The sequence below is a fragment of the Rhinolophus hipposideros genome, assembly GCF_964194185.1.
Source record: "Rhinolophus hipposideros genome assembly, chromosome: 3".
Taxonomy (NCBI): domain Eukaryota; kingdom Metazoa; phylum Chordata; class Mammalia; order Chiroptera; family Rhinolophidae; genus Rhinolophus; species Rhinolophus hipposideros.
This window is the reverse complement of record NC_138049.1, coordinates 33,980,248-33,996,131: the sequence shown is the minus strand read 5'-3', so window position 1 is coordinate 33,996,131 and position 15,884 is coordinate 33,980,248. Positions and strand designations below refer to the sequence as shown.

The window sequence follows — 15,884 nt, the reverse complement described above, 5'->3', positions numbered from 1 at the left end:
CTACTTCTTAGCAATTTTTTCTTGGCTTCCTCCCAGGACTACTTCTGCGGCTTTCTCCTTAAATATTAGCATTTGCCAAGACCCAGTTCTTGACCCAGTTCCCTGCTCACGTGCGTTACCACACCCATTGCTTCATGACCAGTGTGGCAATAATTACTGGTGATTGTGTTGGCTTGGCCAGAGATTGTAGAGAGCGTTCTGAGCCAACTGAGCCTGAGAAAAGCTCAGAGACTCATGGAGACCACAGGGTGAGTCACTGTATATAACTTCAAAAAAGCCTCGCACAGGCTTTCAGAGGTCAAGATAAATTAGGGCCGAGATATTGTTCAGTTTGACAATAGGTCACTTTTGAGCCAATGAGCTTCACTAAATTAATGAGGGAGGGAGCAAGATTTAAAAACGCTGCCTTTTTTGGACAGTATCTGAGGCAGACTTAACAAAGGACATATACTGAAAGGTTAATAAAATCAGAATGGAAAACTTCAGGAATGAAAAGAAGTTGGAAAGTATGCTAACCCAAATGTGAACAATATACTCTGAAGGGAAGATGAGATATGGGAAGGGAGCTTTAGAGCGAAACAAAAGCCAGAGGCTTATATTTTTTAAAGATGGGGAAATGCAACCTGGTTTGTAGATTAAGATGAAGGAGATAAAGGGATGGAGAGAAGAACAGGTGGGGTGGAAGTAACGGAGGAAATTCACCAAAGGAGTTGGCCTATTGAGAGTACAGAGGAGAGGGTAAAAAAGGAAGAGGAGTTCTTTCTTCTGAAGAGAAAGATCACTAAGAGGGAGGGACGGACGTTGGGGGAGGAGTGCATTCTTAGGATGGTACAATGGAGAATCCTCTGTTCAGAGTGGGAGGCAGGGGACTAAGGTTGAGAGCTCAAGAAAGCAGAGGCCTGGAATAGCTGTGTCTGGAGTAGTCACAGAAGAGAGCTAGAAGTGAGTAGGTAGTCCCATGAGGGAGGGTTTTTTTCTAGCCAAAGGTAGCTACGTTTGATTTGTACTGGATTCCTTAAGCATGAATAAGCAAACCCAGCAATATCAATCAGTGCAAGAGAGGAGTTAGAAAGATGATTGTTTCTGTTTCTGTGGGCAGATATTTGGAAATGCAGGGGCTGTAGAACCCTCTAAGTGGTGCACCTTTAAGGGGCGCCGATGAGGGTGAGATGGAAAGATTGGCCTGGAAGTGTGTGAATCTAGATGGGGCTAATGGCTGGGGAGAGAGGAGGGGTGACCATCAGGATGAGAGCAAAACTGATAGAGTCTTGAGGAAGGAGTGGGCAAGGTGGAGGCAGAGGGCTAGGAGGGGAATTTTCAGAACTGGAGGCCTGTTTCCAGAGGGCAGGGTTGAGTTATGGGAACTAACAACCAGGGAAACCCAGTTATAAAAAAAATATATATTAAAAAAAATTCCAAGAATTACATTAAATGCACTTCATAAGCTTACAGCCACTCTAATCTGGAAGGAAAAACAATGAAGTCATATCCTCTTCCCCTCTCTCCCCAATTAATTAGTAAAAAAACATAAACAAAGGATGGAAAATTGAGCAAAAGTAGAGCTGGGAAGAAAGGCATTGACATGAACATATCCCATTGGGGTGCCCCGTTGCAGAACATACTTTTAAGGTTTCCTGTCTCGTCTCACCTGAGGCCTCCCAGGGTTCGGGTGACTTTGTGGGCTGTAAGACAGACCCTACCACCCGAGAGAGGAGGGAGGCCATTCAGGACTGCTGCCCTGCCTACCACAACCAATGGAGAACAGTTCCCAGAAACATGGCTGAGCTGAGGTGTCTGCCCCACCATGTTCCCTAAGCACAGAGCACAGTGCTGTGAGCCTATTGATGGAAGGAGGAGGAATGGGGAGTGGGCAGCATGTGCCCTAAGGGCCACCCAGAGCATGCCACTAATATTACTTAAGCTTCATTACTAAAACGCAAAGCCAAGGAATGAGTTTGGCCCATACTGTGAGACCTCCGACTACGGACAGGACCAAAAATGTACCTGTTTCCATTGAAGTTCGGAATTCATAAAAGAAGAGACAATTAGATTGGCTGGAACATTTCCAGGGATGGGGAGTTTGGGCACGTTATTCAATTTGCCAAGTTTCAGTTTCTCTTTCTTTAAATTGGGCATAGTAAAACTTCCCTCAGAGTTATTATGCAATGTAAGGTCAGAGTTATTGTGCAGTGTGAGATCCCTGAGGCAGGGAATCTCATCTTTTCCTTTGAAGTAGCAGATATATTTCATCAGCATTGCTAAAAACATAAGGTTGCTTCTGTATTTAATATTAAAATTTTTATGACTCTGAGCCTTTCTCTGTGATGTTTTAAGAATGCCTTTTTTCTCCTTTCTAGAGCCTTCCTTCTGTGGTAAATCCAAAAAGCCCAGTTCTGGTTCACAAGTCAATGTGGTGTTAAGTGGAGGACTTTGTACTGTGGTTGAAAGAACCCTGATTGCCACATGAGATCAGTCCTGGCTGTGATGCTGACAGTAGACTTCAGAGTCCCCATTGTCTAAGGAGAGTTAGTTGACTTAAATGATATCCAGTATCTCTACCAGCTTTTATGTTCTGGAATGTAAGCTCCACAAGGGCAGGTTCAGAGGCATATAGTGGGTGCATAGAGAGCATTGTCAAAGGAAGCAGTACCCTCCAGCCAGGGACAACCAGGAACATACCCGAAGTCAAACCAGTTGGGTTGACTTGTTGCAGTGAAGGAGAATGCACAGCATGGGACCATGGACCATCTCAGGAAAAGGATGCTAGGAAAGAATTACAGGATTGAGGTTTGCGTTAGGTGATTCAGGGGAGCACTTCAGGAAGTGGGACTTTGCCCTAGATTGGATGCTGTCGGGAAGCAGAGGTCATTCCATGATTGGATGTCTTCTAAATCTTATCTAGGAGGGAAGACTAGACAGGTTAATGATGTAATTGGTAAAGAACAGCAGGTCACTCACATTGACTAGATTAGAGGGATGTGTGGTCATTTTTGTGGCTGGACAGTGTTTCTATTTTTGTGTTCAGATATGAGACTTAGTGTTCTTGTGGTTTTTTTTTCCATGATTCATCATGAACGTAGTGGCCCTATCTGATGTTGATGTTTCGTGAAATTGTTTATATTCCATAGGAATTGGCCAGGGCCTAGCTGTGAGTGACGAGCTAGCCCCTAGCAACACTGGGGCCTGACTGATAGGACCAGGCTAGATCCCAGGTATCAGGAACTGTTTTCCTCGTAAGTAAGCTAGCCAACAAATAATTAGGAAACCATTTTATCCAACGTGGATAGCGATGTAATAAATGTGCCCTTTTCCAAAAGTTCAAGTGAAGCCTATTTGGTTCTCAACTCTATTACAAAAGACGTCTAAGACGAACTAAATTTTAAGTTTTAGAAACTGAGTTAAAATTGTCTACTTAAAACCTCTCCGAAGTGGTGATGTATTTCCTTTTTCTAAGTTAATTTTTAATAAGAAATTTCATACTACATGGTAAAAATAGTTGAAAGATTCCAAGAAGCATACATATTGCTGGTGGGAGGGCAAATGATGATATCATCCCTCAAAAGGGTACACGTGTGAAATGACTCACGGATCAAGTTATTCATCATAACATTCTTTATAACAGCACAGTATTGGAAACAACCCGTGTCTAGGTATAGAGGATGGTTATATAAACTATGGTAAATCTGCACAGTAAAGGATTGTAGCTATAAATGAAAAGGATAAGAAAGCCATCTATGCACTGATGTGGAAAGATATCCAGGTCATATTGTTAAGTGAAAAAAAGCAAGATGGAGAATAATACTAACTTTTGTAGAAATGGAAGACAAAACAAATATGTATTTATGTTTATATCTATATAATAGTACAAAACCACAAGAAACTAAAAAGGTCATCTAGGGGAAGAGGGTGGACACAGAAGCGGTAGACAGGGATGTGAGGGAAAAGGAGAAAGAAACTTCTAATTATTTGCTTTTTTAAATATAATTTTGGTGTTCAAATCACAAAAAGGTACTACTTCTTCTAAAAGTTAAAATAACTTAAGATATCTGATGTAAAATACATCTTTCCCCACCCCATTCCATTCCCCAGAGGTAACCATTTTAATCATTTTTTTATGTAGACTTCAGAATAGTCCATTGCATTAGTCAAGGATCTCCAGAGAAACATAACCAACAGGATGTGTGTATGTATGTGTGTGTAGAGAGAGAAAGAGTCATACTGGTTTTAAGGAATTGGCTTACATGGTGTGGGGACTGGGAGTTACAAAGTCTGCAGGATAGGCTGGCAGCCTGGAAACTCAGGAAGGAGTTGATTTTGCATTCTTAAGACTGATGGCCATCTAGAGATAGAATTCCTTCTTGCTCAGGGAACTCAGTTTTTTTCTCTTAAGGCCTTCCACTGATTGGATGAAGCTCACCCACAATATGGAGGGTAATATGCTTTTCTGAAAGTCTACTCATTTACATGTTAATCATATTTAAAAAACAAATAAAACAAAAAACCTTCACAGCAACATCTAGGCTAGTGTTTGACCAAAAACTGGCCAGAACTTAACCAAGTGGACATATAAAATTAGCCGTCACATTCAGACACTATATAATATATGTTTGTTTTTTTCAGTAGAAATGATAGCATATCATACGCACTGATACCTCGTCTTGGATGATACCTTTTTATATTTTCAAGGAATAGGACAAATCTCAAAGGAAATATACCTTTAAAGTATAGGAAAATTGGTAATTTTGTATTATGGAAGAAAAGACATGATCAATATAAAAAGGGACATAACAGCTTAGAAACACACTCGATAGTGATTAATGCTTACATTATATGGAGGCTTCTGCAAATTGAACAGAAAAATATTAAGTCCATAGCCACAAAGAGCCAATTCGGGAAAGAAAAGCTGCAGCCAGGAAGAAAGCATTTGAAAAATGTTTAACCCACTAACACTCAAAAAAACTGAAAGTGAGTTGGGTAAAACTTAAAATATATATTAAACTTATTTAAAAAAAAAACACAAGAAAAACAACATTATTATGAAACTTAGATATAGACTGCAATGCTTCTGTCAAAGTAAAGAAGTCAGCCTTTCAAAAACAGTTTGGGAGGATAAATCACAAGTTATGAAACCATGCCCTTTGGCCCAGTAATCCCTTTTCTGGGAACTACTCTGAGGAAATAATTTAAAGGTGATAAAAGGCACAGATTATGAGGATGTTAATTATAATGTTATTGGTACAATCAAAGAAATGGAAACAAGCTGAACATCCTGTGGACATAGGAATACAGGCTAATTATGGTTCATTACTTTCATGGAATGTAGCCATTAAAAATCACTATAAAGACGAGCAATATGGCATCTGTGCATTATTTAATGTTATGTATAACAAATAATTATGTCTTGGCTCTGATTACAATGAAAAGAAAACTGTACATGTGGACAAGAACAGAGAGGAATGTGAAGACCTAAGAGCAGTTTGATCCATTGGACTATCAGAATTGCGGGTGATATGTTTTTGTTTTAGTCCTATTAGTATTTGTCTTCGTTCGTGCTGCTATAATAATACCGTTAGGTGTCTTATAAACAACAGAAATTTATTTCTCACAGCTCTCAAAGCTGGGAGTTCCTCATGAAGGCACTGGCAGATCCGTTTTCTGGTGAGGGCCCACTTCCGGGTTCATAGATGGCTGTCGTTTCACTGCGTCCTCACGTGGTGAAAGGGAGCTAGCTAGCTCTGTGGGGTATCTTTTATAAGGGCACTAATCCCAATTATGAGGGCTCTACCCTCATGACCTAAGCACTTCCCCAAGTTCCCACCTCTAAATACTATTACATTGGGGATTAAGTTTCAACATATGAATTTTGGACTGACACATTTAAGCTATAGAAATATTGTTATAATATTTTTAAATAATTAATAACTTTAAAAAATTAGCAATGAATTAACATTGTCTCCGTAGGCTCAAATTGGAATGGTCATTTTGTAACTAGAGAAGATTTTAAGAATCATTTGATCCTGCCTGTCATCCACTCCCTTCACTCTGATGTTTGCCGAAGTGGCATCTAAGGTCATAGAGCTTGTGACTGACTCATACCTGGGGGCATATTGCAGGTGCCGGAACTGAAAGCTCTTATTCTCTGCTTAGAAACTAGCTACATCAGTATTGATTAAGCCTGGAGAGATGCTTCAGAACCTTCAGAATCTGTAAAATCTGTAAAAGAGAACAGAGAAATTGGAAGCAATCTACATTCCCATATTCATATAAGTAGCTGTTTCTAATATTAAACAATAGCTAGTATTATTCACATTGTAGTTATGATTAAAGGCATTTTATTAAAATTATAATAGTGCATCAATCTACATGAACACCTATTAGAGCATTATTTATCTTTGTTCCCATCTTAAGCTTCAGATTGATTTTTTTCCCAATGAATACAAGTATAGAAAAATGAAGACCCAATGAGGAAAAAATTGGTATAAATATTTCATTGTGTTCTATTTTATGTCCCATTGCTTGATCTTTTCCTCAGATTGAAAGACAGTTTCCCAGTGTCTGTGGACTTCTTTTCTCATTTGTTAACTTATTTTTCAAGTTTGGAATGCACTAGTAGAGAACATCTTCGCAGTGAAAAATTTCCCAATTAGCAACGTGGATTTGCTGAGCAGGAAAAAAATGTTTGTATGTGCCTGAGTCCCTTCCATTGCCTACCAGGAAGCCAGACTTGGTGTTAATTCCTATGATGAACGTGTTTTTCAGGGTGGATCACTTGTACACATTCTTTGTTCAGTGGTCTCCTGACGTCTATGGGAAAGATGCCAAAGAGCAAGGCTTTGTGGTAGTAGAAAAGGAAGAACTCAATATGATCGACAACTTCTTCAGTGAGCCGACCACCAAGAGCTGGGAGGTGAGCACTCCAGAGGGGGCTAGACTGCTGTGGTCCTGAAATTACAGTACTCAGTCAGAATGTTGTGTCCAGATTTCAAGAGCTTCTTGGCTGGCAAGAACTTAGATTCCCTGTGTACCTTTGATGTTACAGGGAATACAACCCTATTCCTCTGTTTGAAGCTAGATGTGTAAGAAAGACGATACCACCACCACCACCACTACCACCACTACCACCAGGTCATTGCACTCTCCTTTTCTAAAACTGCTGCTGTGTCCCCTTCACTTACAGGATGAAATTCAAACTCTTTAATTTGGCCTGAAAAGCCTGTCATAGTTTTATCAGTTAGTTCATCAAATGCCTCATGCTCTCTGTTTCTCCCCTGGCTCATTCCTTTGCACAGACTTTTCTCTCTGGCAGAACATGTGCCATGGCCCACTCCCACCCCAAGTGCCTGTATTCCCACTTCTAATTTCAGCTCTGATCACTCCTTTTGGCTCCATACAGGTGAAATTACTTCATATAAGAGTACTAATTTTTTATATAATGACAACTTAACTTGCCAGCAATGTAAGGAAAACACTTCTCACTGTGCTTCTGCCAGCAGAAAATATTATTATTATCATTCCTTTTTAAAAATTTTTGCTAATTTGGAAACTGAGAAATGATACATTTTAATTTTTTTCCTTGATTACTATTGAGGATAGAATGAAAATATGTGTATATTATATTATAGCATAAATTATATTTTAATTATGTTATACATTAATTATATTATATATAATTTGTGTTTTTTTCTTCATTGTGATGCCTACTAATTTTCTTTGACCATTTTCCTAAAGGAATCTTAATAGTTTCATCATATTGTTTGAGCTCTTCATGATTAAAGGTATAATTCTTTGTCTCCTGTATTTTTGACAGATTTTTTTCCTACTTTACTATTTGTCTTTAAATTTTACTTATGCTTTTATGTTTTTAACCATAGTGCATTTATATATAGTTGACCCTGTAGTATTAATTAAACTCTACTCACTCTACAGTTGACTTATTGATACAGGTAATATTTTTTAATAGTCTGTTTTTTCTAGCACTGTTTAATGATTTGTGATGTTTCCTTCATCAGCTTTAAACGTCTTATATATGTTCTGTGCTATCAAATTAACTTATTGTCTAAATAAGTGATTAAGCAAATGATCAGAAGCATGGAAAACACTCAGTGGCTTTTCCCACCTGGCCACCCATCAGAACCACCACTTGGAAAATTACTTTTTTTAAAAACTGAATCCTAGACCCTCACTACTGCAGACTAATTCAGTAGGTCTGGGGGAAAAATGTTGAAATCTGTGTTTTTAAAAGCTCCTATGGGTGAGAAAAGGGGGAAGGGATTAAGAAGTACAAATTGGTTGTTAAAAAATAGTCATGGGGATGTAGGGTATAGCATAACTAATACAGTCAATAATATTGTAATAACTATGTAGATGTCAGATGGGTACTTGATTTGTTTGGGTGATAGATGGGTGGGTTTTGGGGGCAGGATGAGAAAGGTGAAGGGATTAAGAAGTACAAATTGATAGTTATAAAATAGTCATGGGGATGTAACGTAAAGCATAGGGAATATAGTCAATAATATGGTGATTACTATGTATAGTGCCAAGTGGGTATGAGACTAGTCAAGGGGATCACTTCTTAAATTATATAAATGTCTATCCACTATGCTGTGCACCTGAAATTAATATAAAATAATATTGAATTTCAACTGTAATTGAAAAATTAAAAAAGGGGAAAAGGGTGAAAGGGAATAAGAGGTCCAAATTTCCAGGTATAAAACAAATAAGTCGTGAGGATACAATGTAAAGCATGGGGAATATAGTCAGTAATATTGTGATAGCATAGTACAGTGTCAGATGGTTGCTGGACTTACCATGGTGATCATTTCTTTAGTTACATAAATGTTGAATAATTATGGTGTACACCTGAAACTAATATAATATTGTATGTTAGCTGTATTTTTAATAAAACTCTTTTTTTTTTAAAGCTCCTAGATGATTTTGAAGAACAGCCAGGTTTAAAAATACTGTCCTACAAATTCTAAGCCCCTTTATGGCATCAGAATTCTTCATTTTCTCCACTTCTGTTCCCTCTCTCCAGCCTCATCTCTACTTCCCTTACTCTCTAGTCTCAAGCCATAGTGAACATAGAAGACATCTGTATGTTCCTGCTGTGCCCTTCACCTGCCATCTAGGTGGCCCCAGCCTCCTTTGAGCTGCTATTAACTATTAGCATTTGTATCCCATGGAATGGCATTCATTTATTTATAAATGTGTCTCCTGTCTCCTCACCCACTCCTTCACCCACTCGAGCCTGTGCCTGGGGGATCACTTCTTAAATTATATAAATGTCTAACCACTATGCTGTGCACCTGAAATTAATATAAAATAATATTGATTAATATCAATTAAAAATAATATTGATTAATATAAAATAATATTGCTTTGCCTGTGCCTGGCAAAGCACCTGGCACTCACCATCATATAGAAAGTATATGTGCTGCCGAAGCGAGCACCATCATCATATAGAAAGTGATCAGTAAATGTTAGGAGCATGAAGTGCCAGGTACTTAAGGGAATGCCATCTCACTGACACCAAATCCTAGTGATTCTGCCCCAGATTGTGTCCAGGAGTTTGCATTGAGAAGAAGTTCTGGCTAACCCGGGACTAATCACGAAGTACCCACCAGAGTCCTCCTTAGAACTGACCGCCAAGATGAACTGTGCGAGAGCACTCGGATCCCCGCAGCAGGACCCATGACCAAAAGGTCATTTTGGATCTGGAAAAGTCACAGAAGGATCACTGAAAATTGATCCAGGGTACTCTATGTTTCTTTCCAATCCCCTGACATCAGATCCGGGGAGTAGAGCAGTAGTATGCTTCTTAGTCTTTAAGATTAATATTCTAAAAAGTAAAAAAGATTTACCTTTGTTTTGTTTTGTTTTGTTTTTTACTTTGCCAGCTGTTTTGAAACACTGAATCGAAAGTACCATTTTAAACCAGATGTTTTCTCATTCGTTTAAGTTCCTCACACCCAACAAACAGGAACATGGTATTGAACTGAAATGCCATTGTTCTAAGTGTAATGGGTAAAAGCTCCTTTTCATTGTCCCCATGAGATTCAAAGATTCAAACTGATGTCAGGGAAATTACGAAAGTTTAAAATGGAGGCTTAGCTTTAGAGAAGGTGCTGCAAAAAAAAAAAAAACAACAACACCAAACTCTGAAAAGGCAGGGCTAGAAAGGCTAGCTTTGCTAGAGGAGAATAATGGATAAAAGCATAAGACCAAAAAAAAATAATAATAATAGAGTTTGTTGTACCGGTAGGAAACCACCGTTTCAAAGGTGAAAGTGTCATTTTACCGCCTCCCAGCTATGCCTGACAGGAAGTGTGTGTTTGCTCAAAATCCTAATTTGGGTGTGTTCCTGTAGAAATGTTGAACCCTCTCCTAAGGGAAACAGAAACTCAATCATGCAGGAAACTAGATACTGCAAAAACGGTTGTAGCTCAGCGTGGCTATAAGTAACAGTGGTGTGGAGGCAGATAAAGACAAAAACCTGTTCCTCGTTAGAGAGCAAACAGACAGTTCTTACCACCCAGTCAGGATGAGAGTCCGAAGATTGCCCTTGGACATTCAGATTTTATATTGTGCCAGACCCGACCAAGAGCCTTTTGTGAAGGTATGTTGGAGCGCTGAGAGCTAACAAGGTAGTGGTGAATCCTCATATATCTGCCATTCACTATGTTTTGAAATGCATTTTAATTAGAAAGGATTGTGCTGACATTTCAACCAGAGCAGGTAATATATTCCTTTTGGAGATGGGTGTGGTGTGGTTTGCTCCATTTAGAGTCAAAAATCTATATTTGATTTTTTTTTTCTTTCCACAGCCTCATTTTATACCTGTGTTAAATGTAGAGTTCACCAAAAACATGTGCTTTATTTAATACATTTAAAATGCTGGGTTTGTGATTCTTTGATAGTATTTTCTTAAAGTAAATTCCCTGTGAGAAGTTGGTATAGTGTACATGCTAATTTCCTTATCTGTAAATCTGGCTGAGATGTGGCAGGTACTTTATGTCTATCACCCTGCGTTTGGGAAATTGAGTAGTGCATTATCTGACAACTTTCACTAGATATAACTTAAATGTTTTTCTCGAGAATACAATTCATTAATATTGGTACCCAAGAATTATTGTGACTTAGTCCCTATATACCTTCAATTTCAAAATAATTCAGTGACTTTATCCATATTTTAGGAGGGGCAAACAATAGATTTTAAGATAAAATTTACTTTGGTAGTTCATAAGCATAGTTACAATGAAATAATAAATGTGTACAATATCATTTTGTACTTCAGTAGTTTCTGAACTGTACATAAACCTAATTGTAATTTAGACTAAAGCTTTGTGTTTCTTTGACCTGTTGCTCCTGGTAGCTGTTACCATTTGTCATTTCTATCAGGGTTGGTTGCTATGTGCACAATCTTAAGAGCAAACATTAGGAGTCTTGATTAAAAAATCTATTTTACCTTCCCGATATTTCTATTTATAGACTGCTTGCTCTCAGAATGATCTCTGATTTGTACCTTAACAATTAAAATTTAGATGCAGGTTAAAGGAGAAGAATTAAGGGCATTTCTACAAGTTGCTTGTGGAGATATACATAATTCTTGCTCAATGACCCAGCAATCGACAGCAATGGTGAAAGTGGAAAACTTGCGACTATATTTTGTACAGTGCCTTACCTGTACCATGTTAAATTCTGCATTTGTTCTGACATTGAAAAATTAGCCATTTCCCCAAAGTCCTGGTTCAATTTATGTCCAGCTGCTAAAACCCCACCTGCTACAGGCAATTGTGTACCCGAGGTCGTTTTTTAGCAGCCGGTGGAAAAGCAAATACATTGTTTTTCTTGGCTTATTTGTCTTCTCCATTTCAGATCATCACCGTTGAGGAGGCAAAGCGCAGAAAGAGCACCTGCAGCTACTATGAAGATGACGACGAGACAACCTTGCCGATTCTCCAGCCCCACAGTGCACTCCTGGAGAACATGCACATCGAGCAGGTGGGCCTCCGCGGGGGTTTAGGGTGCGGGTCTTCTAGGCCTTACAAAGTGTTTTCCAACCCTGAGTGCATGTGCGCTTCCCATTCCGGGTGAAAGATGACCCAGGCTTTAAAGCACGATCACCAGCAGCCTAACCAAGGCCAGTGTCCTTTTCTCGTAATCTTTCTGAAAGGTTATGGCAGCATTCCCTGACGACTTCTCAGGAGGGCAACGATTTGGCCAGAGATCACATCTATTACATCTCCCAAATCTGAATGAAGAACGGTTTCTTGTTTTCAGAACAGTTTTTAAAGTGTCCTACCGCAGTCCTAATGCACTTAAAAAAGGATCCAAATTTATCCTAGTGATAATGGCCAAGTTCCAGTGGTTTTAATTTATTGGGCTCAATGAAAAGTCTTGCAGCAACTACACTTTACTTTATGAAAATTACCTACCACTGGGAAGAATTTTCTTTGTGTACTTTCTATTTTCTGGAAACCTGTTACTTTCATTTTATGAAATCCTAGAATGTGCTTGGATTTGACCTTTTGTAAAGAATCTTTTCCACTTGCCCCATAAGTTAGCTTAGAAATCGGAATTTAGAGACTTGAACAAATCAGGTTCAACTCCCTGAATTTACGAATGGATCTGTGAAGGCCCAGGAAAGCCAAGAGATTTGGCCAAGCAGTCACAGAAATGGGGTTTATTCTGAGGCTAGAACTGATGTTAAGCATTCTGAAGACTTCAGCATTTCATAGCCGCCATAGTTAGTATTTTTGAAAAGATATGCATTATTGGTATTTATGGCTAACTGTTAACATAGGTGAAAGATATAGGTGCGATGAGAACAGACTACATCAGACTACTAACATAAAGCACCATGTTTTCTTCTCACTTTTGTGGGCAGCTGCAGTTGTCAGTGGCATCTCTGAGCCCATGAGAGTTAGAACAATTGGAAAAGCATGAACTGTTTGGTGAAAGCCAAGTTGAAGTGTAAAAGGGAGAGTACATGTCTAATGCCTTCTTCTTTATCAAGCTAGGTGCTACATCTTGGAATATATAGGGGCATAGTGACCCATAGTCAGGTCCCAGAGGGGAAAAGCATGCTCTGGGCAGCATCCCTGCCAAGCTCACCACCACCAAGGAATGAATTTCCCTTCTTTTTCTTGGTTGATAGTGGCAAACACTAGGCAGAGTAAAGGGGAGCAATGTGTAAGGCAGTTTGATTTTTGAGTTTGAGCCACAGGCACTTGCTTTGTGCTGCAAGTTCATAAGTGATTTGTGGGTGAACTGTAGATTTTCATCTCCATCTTTGGATTCGCAGCTGGCCCGACGCCTTCCAGCAAGGGTGCAAGGGTATCCATGGAGACTCGCATATAGCACATTGGAACATGGGACCAGCTTGAAAACTCTCTATCGGAAATCAGCATCGCTAGACAGTCCTGTCCTATTGGTCATCAAAGACATGGATAATCAGGTGAGGCTTGTTCCTCTCTTAGAAAACACTTTTTAATGAAGATTTTCAAACTTACACAACAGTATAGAGACTAGTATAATGAATTCCCATCATCCAGATTCTATAAATTAGTAGGATTTTTGCCACATATACTTCATCTGTCTTATCTTTGTTGGTTTGTCTTTGCTGAAGTATTTTGAAGTAAGTCCCATTGTTAGGCCATATTTCAGAATGCATCTCCAAAAACGAAAATCGAGCATATCTACAAATGCAGTCACATTCTAAAGATTTGTTTTTTCTTACTCACTATACAGTAGAAAGCTCTCATGATATTCTATAACCTAAAGTTGGAGAAGTTTGAGAAAAGTCAAATCTAGATTTGGAGATAGTTGCAGAAAGAAATTCTAGTGCCATACAGAACTTTCTCCAGGTAGCTGAAGCAGTGACCACAAACCTTGCTTTTAGGAAGCAATGACCACAAACCTTGCTGAGATAGAGAGCCAGTCAAGGCCGCGGTGGGTTATACCAAAAGAGCCCAATTTTTATGAAACCGCTGGGGAAATGCTCTGTGCAGTTGTTCACTGCACTGTCACCTACGTTACAGTCAGTGAAATCTGGATATTACTCCCTTCCACCCTACTCTAGTACTTCTTACTTCACTCAGCTTAGAGTGCAAGTAGAATCTGTCCAGAATTCTTTTATATACTACCCAATCAGGCTCCTGCTTCACAAAGGAAGGAATCTTTCAAGTCTGTTCTTTATTCATTTCACTTTGGCCTGTGTTGTATCAAGAAGAAATTCCTTTACATTTTTAAGATGTTGATGCCATTTTTTTCTCTCTCTGGGATTGAAACGAGTTTTATTCAGCAACCATTCATCCATTCGTTCATTCAGAACATATATAATGAGTGCCTATTAAGTGTAGAGTATTATTAAGCACTGAAGAGCTTGCTGTGAAGCCATATAATTGGGATAATTTTAATGGCAAAAATCTTTGCTGTTGTAATTTGCCTTGGGAAAAAGGAGCAGAGAGATTGCAGTACTGAGGCACTGCCTATCTCAATTGTGATCTTTCCTGTGACTTTATTGCAACTTAAGAGTTGTGTGGAGTCGGTTAGCAATTATCATTGTTACTACTATTTATTTCCTGATTGATTACATTTAATTATGATGTAAGGTGAATAGTGGGTAGAGTCAAGTTAAAAATTAAAATAATAACAGAGGTTTAAAGTAGAATTATTTAGGGATTTAGTGGAATGTTTAAGAAGTTGGGTGCTATGTTTTAGATGAGATATGACCAGATGGTTTTAGACCACACACGCACAGCCTCATCATAGGTGTAGATTAGTTCCTCTACTGATTTACTAGAAGATAAGTAACTTGTTGGGGAATGTGTTTGCCGCATAGAGCTGGTATTAATGAAGCACAGTTTCACCCAGCTTCCTATCAGTAGATATGTAAAGGCGGCCTATACCTGAAGGTTACACTATTTGCCAGGGAATGGGTCTCACTGAATCTGGTACCCTTAAGTCACTTGTGTTGTTTAAAGACACCTGAACACTCACTGTACTTTCTCCACCCCATCTACATTCCAATGAAGAATGTGGCTTTGCTGTGTTTGAAAACATGGTAGAACACCACTTATAAATGTATCTGGAAATGAATTATGTAAAATTTTAATATAAGAATATCACTTATCCAGAATGGCAGTAATGCGGAGCTCTGCAGATTTAATATCCAGTGAAACAACCATAACTGGTAGAAATTATAAATACAGCAATCACTTAAAGTCTCAGGAAATTGTGCAAAGGGCATGCAGCAAGTGAAGAAACATTATTGAAGAAAATATAATAAATCTCAGTAACAACAGTGAGATTCTGTGGCACTCGAAGCACAACCTGCTCCCTCCCCTCACTCTGAACCCCCAGTGCAGACTGACAGAAGTAGACAAGAAGACAGGGCTTCCTCTCCCTCTAGTTCCCAGGCGAGGGCTATGATATGTCCCCCTCTAGGGGCAGGCCCCCAGCACTTCGCAGCCCCAGCCCAAGATCTTTGTTCCACTCAAGTCTGGCCTGCAGATAAAGGGCTCTCCTCCACCCAGCCCCTACTCATACGGCAGATGCTCTACCTTAGGGCATGGCAGGCTGAGAATACAGTCTCTGCTGCCCTTGTCCCAGCTTGTAGAGCACAGGTCCCATGCCAGGTGAGGTGAGCCAAGACCAGCCGCTACCCTGCCCAGCATCCTGCTCATAAAACAAGATTATTCATCTGACGGAAGCAGGTAAATGTCCAATCCCAGCTCCAGAACAGAACCCCTAGCTCCTAGCTCCAGGGGAAAAGACTGCTAATAGCATATAGGGCTCTGAAGCTCTCCTCAAAGGAACTGACTTTATTTAAAATAATACAGGGAATTTCAAGCCAAAGGACATTCTAAAAACAATGTAAATTT

General features: G+C 39.2%; 1 protein-coding gene across 4 annotated transcripts in view; it reads left to right on the top strand.

The window, feature by feature from the left end:
- Positions 1-15,884, top strand: part of NCOA7 (nuclear receptor coactivator 7) — a 120,562-nt gene that overhangs the window by 99,386 nt on the left and 5,292 nt on the right. For 3 of the 4 annotated variants that reach the window (XM_081033032.1, XM_081033033.1, XM_081033031.1), the window contains exons 11-13: positions 6,760-6,907; positions 11,875-12,000; positions 13,304-13,456. In XM_081033032.1, coding sequence (XP_080889158.1) covers positions 6,760-6,907; positions 11,875-12,000; positions 13,304-13,456 — 427 coding nt within the window. Of the gene's footprint in view, positions 1-6,759; positions 6,908-10,430; positions 10,616-11,874; positions 12,001-13,303; positions 13,457-15,884 lie in introns of those variants that run through there. The other variant, XM_081033034.1, reaches the window with a different exon arrangement.